The sequence below is a fragment of the Erinaceus europaeus genome, chromosome 17 (assembly GCF_950295315.1).
Source record: "Erinaceus europaeus chromosome 17, mEriEur2.1, whole genome shotgun sequence".
NCBI classification, from domain to species: domain Eukaryota; kingdom Metazoa; phylum Chordata; class Mammalia; order Eulipotyphla; family Erinaceidae; genus Erinaceus; species Erinaceus europaeus.
The window spans coordinates 9,608,301-9,619,872 of NC_080178.1; the positions used below are offsets into that span (position 1 = coordinate 9,608,301).

Sequence of the window (11,572 nt, forward strand, 5' to 3'; positions counted from 1 at the left end):
AGGTTCCTAGTTTCACTCCCGGTGGCACCATATATCTAAGTGATGCTCTAGCTGGCCCCCCACCTCATCTGAAATAAATAAAATTGATCTTTAAAACAAGAAATAGCTCAAATGGGACACAAATGGAGACACATCCCTTGAAAAGACTTTCTGTTCTGCAGTTCTTTCCCACTTCCTCAGTCTCCACTAGACGGTTTCCTATTTAGGTTCCGTAAATCCTGCTGATCGTAAGCAGAATTATTCTCCAAGAGCTCCAAATATCTTCATTCACTCTAGTCCCTGTTCTGTAACCTACGCAATTTTTGTCCTTCACCATAATGAGGAAAAAAAAAACTGATTCTAATCATCCCTGAAAATTATCTGTTAAACACATGTCCTCCATGTGAAGATAGACATCAATGTCGGCCCTCAGTCAACTCATCCTAACTGCCCACCCAGAGGAAGTCCACCAAGGCTGACTGTGGCCAGATTCTTCACCAGTGGAGAACTCAGTTCATAAAAGATGGACACAGAACATCAGAGCAGAGAAGATCTTGCTCTCCCAAATCCACAGTGGCCTTCCAGGTAAGTAAAGAGCTAGTATCTCTTCTCTGTTCCCAGTGACTGATCCAGAAGTGATTACCAAACCAGGGAGGTACTGGTGTATGAATTTAGGTTTGGACCTACCTGGTGTGATTAGCATGTTGAGTTTGAGGAAGCTGTCTGTTGCCCTTTCCTGGTGTTTTACTTTGGTTGGCTGGGTGGACATATTTTACTCAGTTTGTGAACTGGGAGTGAAATAAGTTTTTGAACAAAAGAGGTTGTTTATGAATATAAGGAAGGAAAGTCCATTCTACTAATATAAATACCTTCTGTGTCTGACATGTGGGAAGGTATAGAACCCTTATAAAATGATGTTGGGTATAATTGGAGGTGGTGAATTCCTTCAGTGTCTCTGTGTTTGGGAAGTTTTTTTTTTATTTATTTATACTTTATACCTGAATAATTTGGCAGGATAGAGTATTCATGGCTGGAATTACTGAAAGTGGTCTCACATGAAAAGAAGCAAAGGAACTCCAAAGCCTAAATGAGTTCATCAGTGGTAAAATTGAACTGGGAACACAAACATCAGCAATATAAGATGCAAATAGGGAGTCAGGCAGTAGTACAGCGGGTTAAGAGCATGTGGCGTGAAGCACAAGGATGGGTTTAAGTATCCTGGTTCAAGCCCCCCTGTCCCTACCTGCAGGGGAGTCACTTCACAGGCAGTGAAGCAGGTCTGCAAGTGTCTGTCTTTCTCTCCCCTCTCTGTCTTCCCCTCCTCTCTCTATTTCTCTCTGTTCTATCCAACAACAATGATATCAGTAACAACAATAATAACTACAACAATAAAACAACAAGGGCAACAAAAGGGAATGAATAAATAAATAAATATTTAAAAAAGAAGCAAATGCATTGGAAAAGGAGAATAAGACAAACAGAGAGCAGTATGAACAATGTTGGTGAGCCAAGGCCACCTATCAAAAGATTAGATACTAGGCCGGAAACTCTCAAGTCCCAGTCTCCACCTCACTTTGGTTGGAACCTGAAGGAAAATTGTGTTGGGTGGGATGAGTCAGGAAGAGCAGGAGGAATATTAATGACCTGACATGTAAGTGAAACTTGAGAAACAGAGAGAGAAATTGAGAACACAGAGTGAAACTTGGACTGGGGGTAGGGTATGGCATCAAACAAAGCAAGGGACTCCGAGGAAGGTAACCATGATGCAAACCATTTGCTCTGCAATAAAATAAAAAAAATAAAATGAATGACTTCGGTCTCACTCTTGGTTAATCTCAGTGGGCCTGGAGCCATGAAATTCTGCCCCATTGTTTATGGGGGTAATATGTCAGAGTAGAGACTAATAGAAGTGACTTTCCCTTTGAGTTCCAAAGATTAATACATACTAAGACTATCCTTTTATAGGTTTTAGGAGCGGGTGAAGACAGAACCCTAGGAGTCAAATCACTGCAAAATACTAAGCATTTTTCAAAGCTTTAGAAGCAAAAATGCTTCCAGTTAACTCTTCGGCTGAAAATAGGAATAGATTCAAGTAACCTTTTAAAGTCTCACCTTGGTGCAGCATGTAACTAGGTGTGCTGTTGACAACACATATGGAAATGCATGTCAATGTTTAAAAAATTGTGAGATGGAGAGGTGAAGGAGTCATACCACCCTGAACACCCCCATTCTTGTCTGAACAGGTGAATGATTGAAGGTTGTAATTTTCACTTCTCAACACAAAGTTATGGGAAAGAGCTTGGTAGTAATCTTGGTTTAAGAATAAGACTTAGCATATTTTGTCTTTCTTTTGTTCTGTTGAATCTCTGCTTAGATGGTGAAGCTGGTCACTGACTTGGACCCTCTGAGTCTCCTCTTCTGCATTCTGTTGATTAGTTTTATTGTACATTGTATGTTAGTTTCCGTAATCCAAGAAATTCACCAAGAGAGACCAGAGTGATGTTAGCGAGCATAAATCAAACCACCATCCACTGCAAGGAAGCAAAGATGTTTATTGACGAATTGCAATCCGGGCTGAGATGGAGACTGGCCGCAGTCTACCAAGCTCGACCATGAACAGGGCTCAAACCACACAATTTATAGGAATTCAGACTACACTCAGGGAGGGGGAGCACATCACCTTGTCAACCTACATCCAATAACAGGCTATAGCAAACACAAAATCCAATCATTTCAAACTTAGCAAAAACATGATCCATTCAAAGCAAAGCGCGGGCTAGATCACACAACCAATAGAATTCAACCAGGCAGGGTCTCCACATCCTCCCGCCATCAGCTATGACCACCCATCCGGTAGACAGCACATCACAAAGTCTGTGCAAAGGTCCTGATAAGGCTTGTCCCCATGCAGGGTCCTTAAAACAATGGGTGGCCTTCACTGATTGGGTCCTGATAAGGCTTGTCCCATGCAGGGTCCTTCGAACAACTTACAAAACAATGGGTGGCCTTCACTGATTAGGTCCTGTTTATTCAAGGGGGAAGGGGCAAGGAATTTTCCACCTCATACTACAAGCAACTCATACTAAAAGCACTTAACAAACAACTGCATAAAAAGGGAATTTCAAGGTTACTGCCTTTTACAAGTGATGTAAAAACAAAGAGTCTTAATTTCTAGCCCGGGCATGGGGCTAGGGCCGAGACCTCACAGCTGTTCTAGGTGCTCGACCATGAACCCCAGCACAGGAGGAGATATATAGGGTATGGGTTAATAGCACACATGACAAGCTTAGCCTCGTGGTCATCTTCTTTACACATCTGGGGGGAATGTGGGGACATGTTTAACTGTCTCTTTTTCTCCAGAGATGCCTGGGAAATGCTTAATGGTCTCAATCTCTCTGGAGATGCCTTTCTTAATGTTCAGCTTATCTTTGTTCCTGTTGACTCAGGGCCATGGGTTCAATTTCCAGTAATGGTCCTGAATTCCAGGACCTGTTCTTCTGAAACTGGGGCCTATCTCATTTCTGCAGTTTTTGGAGTCTGTCATGGGGTCACTGCAGTCTGCACCCTTCAATTCTGTTGAATCTCTTCTTAGATGGTGAACCTGGTCACTGACTTGGACCCTCTGAGTCTCCTCTTCTGCATTATGTTGATTAATTTTATTGTATATTGTTCTGAAAATAGAAATAATCAACTTTCCCCAGTACAGTGTCCAATTAATACTCTGATTATCTATCTTTCTCTCTGTCTCATCAAATAAATAAATCACTAAAAAAAAAAAAATCAAAATTTTGTTTGTTTTCGTCAGTGGAGAATGTTGCACAGGGAGTTAGAGAATTCTCTCATGATTGAATTTCCATTGATACTCACAGTGTGCCTGGAATTGAACCATCAGAAGCTCCTTCCCAGAGTGAAACACTCCTGGAGAAGCCACCCCCACCCCCACCGCGGAAGACATGGCTGACATTTTTGCATAAGGAGTTGGAATTCCTGGGGGTGAGTGAGCTTCCTCTGCTCTTGGTTTTGCAAAGAGCATTTAGTTACATCAACACAGCTTTCCTACTTGAATTCAAGAGGAACGAAAAAGACAGAGTTGATACCATCTAGGTCCTTTCAGGCACAGAGAAGCATTTTCTCAAGGAGACTTAGGAAAAAAAAATAACACATGCTGGGGGACTGGGCAGTAACGCAGGGTTCTAGCCCCTGGCTCCCCACCTTGGGGGGGGGTGTCACTTCACAAACGGCAAAGCAGGTCTGCAGTTGTCTATCAATGACAGCAACAATGGGAAAATGGCTGCCAGGAGCAGCACATTCATAGTGTAGGCCCCAGGCCCCAGTGATAACCCTGAAGGCAAAAAATAAATCAGTTAATAAAATAAAATAAAAATAAATAACATATGCCTACTGTGGTCAACTCCTGGTGCATGTAACATCTTCTTACTCTGAAGGATTTTGAGTCTTTAACTTCACCTATTTAGAGGGAAAGAATTATTGATGTCCACTATGATTGTACAAATAAAGCTGTGTGAGAAATGCATTACCAATTATCAGTTATGTCATTTCCTACAGTGGCTCAGAAACTACTAGAACATATCATATTTGCATCATCTCTCAGGACTGCCTAAGACAACAAAACCATTTCTTTTTTTAATTTTATTTAGTAGTGATTTACAAAATCACAAGATAACAGGGGTACAACTCCGCACTGTTCCGCAGCTAGAGTTCTGTATCCCCACTGAGAGCTGTAGCAGTTCTCTTAAGGTTGCAGATACAGGTTAACTATTATTTCTACAGCTATCCGTCTAAATTTGTATATACTTGTCCATTTTGTTCCATGGTTCTATCGTCTTTCCCTCTCCAAATCATGTACATACCTATTACTCCATCCAAATGGAGTAATAGTCCCCTCCCTTCTTCCTCTTCTCTTTCCAGCTCCTGATGGAGTTGGAATTTAGAGCCCTCTGGTCATCTTCCCCTAACATTTCTCCCCCACTGGGAATATGGACCAAAATTCTTTGTGGGATACAGAAGGTGGGAGCTCTGGCTTCTGTAATTGCTTCTCCTCTGGACATGGGTGTTGGTAGGTAGATTCATACCCCTAGACTACAAAACAATTTCTCACATGTGGTTTCAGCTATTAGGCTATCAATGCACTCGAGGGAATAGACCTTCTTGTTCCACAACACTTATGAATCTTTTCACAGGTAACACAAATTCTGATTGGCTCCATATGCCTTTGTTTTGGACTAGTTATTTGCTGCTTACTCAGCCTCTCGGAACTTCAAGAAGAGTTGCTTTCATCATTCAAATTAGGTTACCCAATATGGGGAGCAATATTTGTGAGTATATATCTACAAATGTCTCTGAATAGCATTTGATATAAATCTTCTCTAATCACAAGCAACCAATGACTGTTGATCTCCAGTATGCTGATAGAGAATATATTGATTATTATTTGTTAAATATATAATTTACAAGGCACTTCAAATTATCCATATCAATACATGTCTATCATATGAGAAATATGAGATTAATAAAAAAATTAACTAAATTGCCTCAGAGAACATTTAGCTCTTAAAGACTTAATTTAAATTTTCATAATTTAATTTCTGTAAAATGCACTAATCAATAAAGTTACCTTAAAGAAAGGATATAAATTAGACTGGGATAGTAAAGAGAAGCAAGTTCAAAGATAACTGGTAAACTATTGTGCCTTATAAACTATTTTTGGTGCTTTTTCATTTTCTTTTTTTCATCATTGTACCATTTGGAAAGTAGATGACTGAATGATATCACAAAGATATATAGTCTAATGAAGTATAATCAATGGACAATAAATTACACATACTTGAGTACAGTCTGATTAATTTTGACACATAAGAAAACATTATCATGTTAATATCACGAATGTGTCCATTACCTCCAAAAGTTTCCTTGTAGGTGAGATAACTCACTTGGTAGTGGGCATCCTTGTTATTCATGTTACCAGAAATCTTAAGCCAACCAAGGACCTACTGAATAAGAATTTGCATTTTAGCAAGATCCTTGAATGATTCTCATGCACATTTAAAAAAAATTTTTACTTATTTTATTTTTTAGAGAGATGCAGAGAGAGAGACACACACACAGAGAGAAACACCAGAGCACTGCTCAGCTGTGGTTCATGGTGGTGCGGGGGACTGAACTTGGGGTTTAGGAGCCTCAGGCATGAGAGTCTGTTTGCATAACCACTATGCTGTCTCCCCCTGCCTGCTGCACATTTTATTTTGATAAGCACTTTTCCAGAAATAAGAATAAAGCAATAGTGAGATGCTGTGGAGCACTAACACAAAGAGGTAGTTCTTTAGTGAACTCATAGTCTCACCTTACATTTGGGGAGAAGGTAGAAGGGACACAGAGCTGGGGGCTGGGTGGTGATGCACCAGGTTGAGCACTCATGTTACAATGTATGAGGACCCTGGTTCAAGTCTCCAGCTCCACCTATAGGGTGTGGGGAAGCTTCACCAGCTGTGAAGCAGTGCTGGGAGTGTATCTTTCTCTCACCAACTCTATCTATTTCTTCTCTAGTTCTATCTATATCCAATAAATAAGTAGAAAAGTAAATAAGTAAAAAAAAAGTTTCTGAATTACTGTCCCCCCTTTCCTTTTGGACAGTTTACTATTTCGGGAATTTTGTCAATTGTCTCTGAAAAGAAAAACAAAATATACCTGGTAAGTCTCAATTCTGTCTTGGACTATTCCTGAGAAAGTAAGAAAACCTGAACTTTGAGGTCTTGAGGGCGGTAAGGTACATCTTGTGTAACCAGTAATACACATATATGGCTATTTCTCTCTGTTGTGTGATGCATCTAGTCATTAAAATACAATGATTAAGACATCAATTGTATCATCTGAAAAACAATAAAGTGTAAGTACTATTTGAAAACAGCCTCAAACTGTTAAGATATTTAAGATATCTCACCAGGGATGTGCCTACTTGGTCATATGTGTGACTAGTATCAGCCCTACTGCAGTGGGGGGAAGCTCCAGTGCTGTAGTGGCTTTTCTTGTCAATCCATCTGTCTCTTCTCTCCTTCTCATTCTTTTTCTTTTTCTTCTTCTTTTTCTTCTTCTTTTTCTTTATCTTCTTCTTCGTCTTCTTCTCCTTCTCCTCCTCCTCCTCCTTCTTCTTCTTTTTCTTCTTCTTCTCCTTTTTCCTCTTCTTCTTCTTCTCCTCCTCCTCCTCCCCCTTCTCCTCCTCCTTCTTCTTTTCTTCTTCTTGGTGTAAGCAATTAGACCAGGGACTTTGGAGCCTCAGGCATGAGAGTTTGTTTGCATAACCATTCTGTAATCTACCCCCCACCCTGTCTGTCTCTTCTCTATCTTGTAGCAGAGTGGTGAGGCTCTAACAACAACAAAGAAAATAGCCCTGTAGTGGGCCCCTATAAATCATGAGTCATGTGAATTATTGATTTAAAATTGAGGAGTCTGTCCCAGCAAGAATGTTATAAATGGTTTTGAAACAGTGATTGTATTTTCAAGATTCTCCCATTTTATTGATAGCTTGGACTGATACAGAGTCTATTGGATGCACCCATACTTTGAAAGGAAGATAGGTTTATGGAGTGCACTGCAAGTGCAGGGCCAAGTCTGACTGTGTTCTTTGTCCCCAGGTCCAGGGAAGCTTAGGAGCAAATACTATCTGCAGTATAACTGCAGTTACAGGAATCATTATCCTGATCATCAACCTGAAGCAGAACACGGCTTTTATCTACAATTGTCAGAAGACTCATACCAATGACTTCTGCTTGGCAGCTTCTTTCTCCACGGTATGCATTTCTTGTGCAAAAGCGAAGGTCCTAAATAATAAAGTTAATAAAGAATGCAGAAAGGCTGAACATTAGTATCTGACTATAAACCCAATATTCTGAAACATTTTTTTAATGACATGAGAGTCTATGCTAAAACACAGCTTAATTTGATGACTAATGAGAAAGAATAAATTTCACTGTCTACATCCCACACCTTGGCCAGTTGTCCACATCATAGATTCTTTTATTAAAATGTATTTATTATTGAGTAGAGACAGAGAGAAATTGAGAGGGGAGGGTAAGATAGAGAGAGGGAAAGAGACAGAGAAACTCCTGCAGCCCTGCTTCATCACCTATGAAGCTTTCCTCCTGCAGGTGGGGACCATGAGCTTGAACCTGGGTCCTTGTGCACTGTAAAACATGTGCTTAACCAGGTATGCCACCACCTGGAACCCAATTGATTCTAATTAAAGTAATAACCCCTCTTCTCTGTTTCCACAAGCCCAACTTTATTTTATTTTACAATCTCTAGCACATAGTGAAGTTTCTAGAGGCTCTGAAATAAGGATGTTAGCTTCTCTCACCCTTCACCTCCAGCTGAATTCTGCAAAGTTGAAGAGTCCTCTGCCGGGGAGTTATCTCCAGGTTTTCCTATGTGTGTCATTTTATGAAAACTGATCATGTGGGTCAGGCGGTAGCACAGTGGGTAGCACATGGCACTAAGCACAAGGACCAGCATAAGGATCCCGGTTCGAGCCCCTGGTTCCCCACCTGCAGAGGAGTCACTTCACAGGCGGTGAAGCAGGTCTGCCGGTATCTGTTTTTCTCTCTCCATCTCAGTCTTCCCCTCCTCTCTCCATTTCTCTCTGTCCTATCCAACAACAATGACATCAATAACAACAACAATAATAAACACAACAATGATTTTAAAAAGGGGGAGCAACAAAAGGGGAAAAAATAGCCTCCAGGAGCATTGAAATTGTGGTGCAGGTACCGAGCCCCAGCAATGAACCTGGAGGTAAATAATAATAATAATAATAACTGATCATACAATGGGAGTGATAATAATGGGGACTGCAAATGAGGGGTCACAGTTGGGGCTATCTACCATGTGACTCCCTTCTGTCTTTGCTTGTCATTGTTTGTTGTTCAACAGGAAATTGTGGCAATTATTCTGCTTCTAACCATTCTGGGGTTTTGCTGTGCTGTGTCACTTACAATCTATCGAATAGGAGAAATTCTTGAAAAAAATAAGGTGGGTAGTGTGATTGTGAGTGATATGCTAAGAAATGTGAACATGAAATTTACATTTGAGATGTATATTTATTTTAACACTTCATTTTTTATTTCATTTTTTTCTTTATTGGGAGGATTAATGGTTTACAGTTGACAATAAAATACAGTAGTTGGTACATATGTAACATTCCTCAGTTTTCCACAGAACACTTTGCCATCATGTTCCAGGACCTGAACACTCGCCCTGCCCCAGAGTCCTTTACTTTGGTGCAATACACTAAACACATCATTCAATTTTTAAATTTTATTAATTTATTTTTTACCTGATAGAGCAGAGAGACATTGAGAGGTAGAGAAAGACAGAGAGACATCTACAGCACTGCTTCACCACACAGGAAGATTTTCCCCTGCATGTGGGAACCAGAGTCTTGAACCCGGGTCCTTGTGCATGGTAATACACAGGGTGTGTCGCCAGTTAGCCCCAAGATGTATATTTAAAATGTAAAATGTGACTTGGACTTTCTAAAATATGTCTTTTAGAAATGGTTTCTTAAAAAAACATCATTATTTTGTTTTCGAGATTTGATATTGTAAACTGCGTTCACAAGTTTCATTGCTTATGCCTGTGAAGGGAGTTTCAGGAAATAGCATCTTTCTGATCTTTAGACTCTGCTGTGCATGAAAGTTGATTCCCTAGAACTGAAACATGCTGGAACACAGGCTCATTTCCCTCCCCTATGCTTGATGCAGCCCCCTCTTTTTCCTCCCTTTTGCCTTTCTACTTGCTCTGAAAGATTCATTCTTCTTTCCTCTCTGACTTATGCCTGCCTACTGCATTTCTACTTCCCTGCCCTATTCCTTTCTTTGATGTGTGAAAAAGAATCACCAATACCTGATGCACATGAATTTGAGTCTTTCAGAAGAAACATACTGTCTTCATCTGCCTGTGACATGCCTGGCTGCCTTCCTGAGTTCCTTTTCTCTGAAGATAAATAAACAACACATATACCAAACAAAATTCGGGCTTATCTCACAAGCCTGTCGTTGACTGACACTATTTAGGGCAATTATGCTTTGGTTTTATTGCAAATGACAGTAGTAATTGGAATTTAACGGGAAAGTTTGTTAGAGTCAGAAAGACCAAAGGAGATGAGATGAGATTTGCTTCATCAAAAGGCTTCTAGTGGTGGGAAATTCCTGGTGATTAATATGAAATAATTTGTCCCTTATCAGATTCCAGAAGATCGCCTTTATGAAGAATTGAACATATATTCACCAATTTACAGTGAGTTGGAAGACAGAGGGGAGAAGTCTGCCCCCACAGATTCATAAGGATTGTGTGAAGAACATTCTAATTTACAGCCAATGGTCCAGAAAATGTAGAGCTATGTTTTGAAATATTTGCTCTTTCTATGCTCTTCCAATTTTATATTATGATTGTTCCTATCCATCCAACCTTGACCTCTTGTCCCATAACCACTTTACCCCAATACATCGTATTATCATTTATCATGTATTCCTGACCTTCATAGTGTATAGTCAGTTACTAAGATGTGTGCAATAAATTGGAATCATTCACCTTGACTTCTTGTCCATGTCTGTGCTTATATAAGAGGGTGGTGAACTGGTCAAGAATAAAGGAGACACTACATTAATTCAATGATACCAAGGGTCAAGAAAAGTTTCTAGAAGCTTTGTTTATGTCAGTAGTTTATATATGACCTTACAGGTACAAAACAAGCTGTAAGTGCAATCAGTCATTTCTACTTAATGAAAGATGAGGAAAATTTGAAAATAAATTGGACCCAGAGTCATATTCTAAAAATGAGTCCTGACACTACTGTCTTTTGTCAAACCTTGTGTGTGTGTGTGTGTGTGTGTGTGTGTGTGTGTGTGTGTGGTTAATAGTGGTTTATAAGACTGGAAGATTAACACATAATTCCAAATCATTAAGACTAAACTACAGGAAGACAGTACAAAAACCTCGATCTATAATAAATAAAAGGAACAGAGAGAACCAAGGACAAGTCTTGGCTCTAAAATTAAACTTGTCCAGATAGAACAGCTCATTTCCTGTTTTTACTTGTAAGGGACCCCAGATAACAGTTTTTGATTGAGATTTTTTTTTTGACCTGTGTTTCTGCAAGTACTTGGTCATGGGGACAGACATGAGGTTGGGAAGAAACAAAACTGCTAACTACTCTCTGTGGAGAAAAAAAAAAAGAATGTTAACTTTTTTTTTTAACTTTTTTATCACATTTTTTATGTGATAGAGTGTGATAAAAGAATTTCCAATATATATATTTCTTCAACAGACAAGTGTCCCAGGATGGGCAACTCTGCCTCTAGTTACATATCTTGATACTTGTAAATATAGGTCTATTTCATAAGGACCCTAGTTCAAGCCCCTGGTTCTCCACCTGCAGGGGGTTCACTTCACAGGCGGTGAAGCAGGTCTGCAGGTGTCTATCTTTCTGTCCCCCTCTCTGTCTTCCACTCCTCTCTCAACTTATCTCTGTCCTATCCAACAACAACAAAAGCAATAACAGCAATAAAAACAACATGGGCAA

The 11,572-nt window shown here is 39.9% G+C and overlaps 1 protein-coding gene across 1 annotated transcript; it reads left to right on the forward strand.

Moving 5' to 3' along the window:
• Positions 1 to 273: 273 nt before the first annotated feature.
• Positions 274 to 10,586, forward strand: MS4A2 (membrane spanning 4-domains A2). Its single transcript, XM_007519509.3, has 7 exons — positions 274 to 564; positions 3,849 to 3,972; positions 5,181 to 5,315; positions 6,631 to 6,687; positions 7,629 to 7,784; positions 8,923 to 9,021; positions 10,236 to 10,586. Exons 1-7 carry the CDS (start codon positions 503 to 505, stop codon positions 10,332 to 10,334), a joined length of 732 nt encoding a protein of 243 aa, XP_007519571.1. The 5' UTR covers positions 274 to 502; the 3' UTR covers positions 10,335 to 10,586.
• Positions 10,587 to 11,572: the final 986 nt, after the last annotated feature.

Bases quoted from the DNA above. Each gene is read 5' to 3' on its own strand.
- MS4A2 (XM_007519509.3), top strand. From the start codon at position 503: ATGGACACAGAACATCAGAGCAGAGAAGATCTTGCTCTCCCAAATCCA. The intron at 565-3,848 runs GTAAGTAAAGAG...TGATACTCACAG, and splicing joins AATCCACAGTGGCCTTCCAG to TGTGCCTGGAATTGAACCAT. The intron at 6,688-7,628 runs GTAAGTCTCAAT...CTTTGTCCCCAG, and splicing joins AGAAAAACAAAATATACCTG to GTCCAGGGAAGCTTAGGAGC.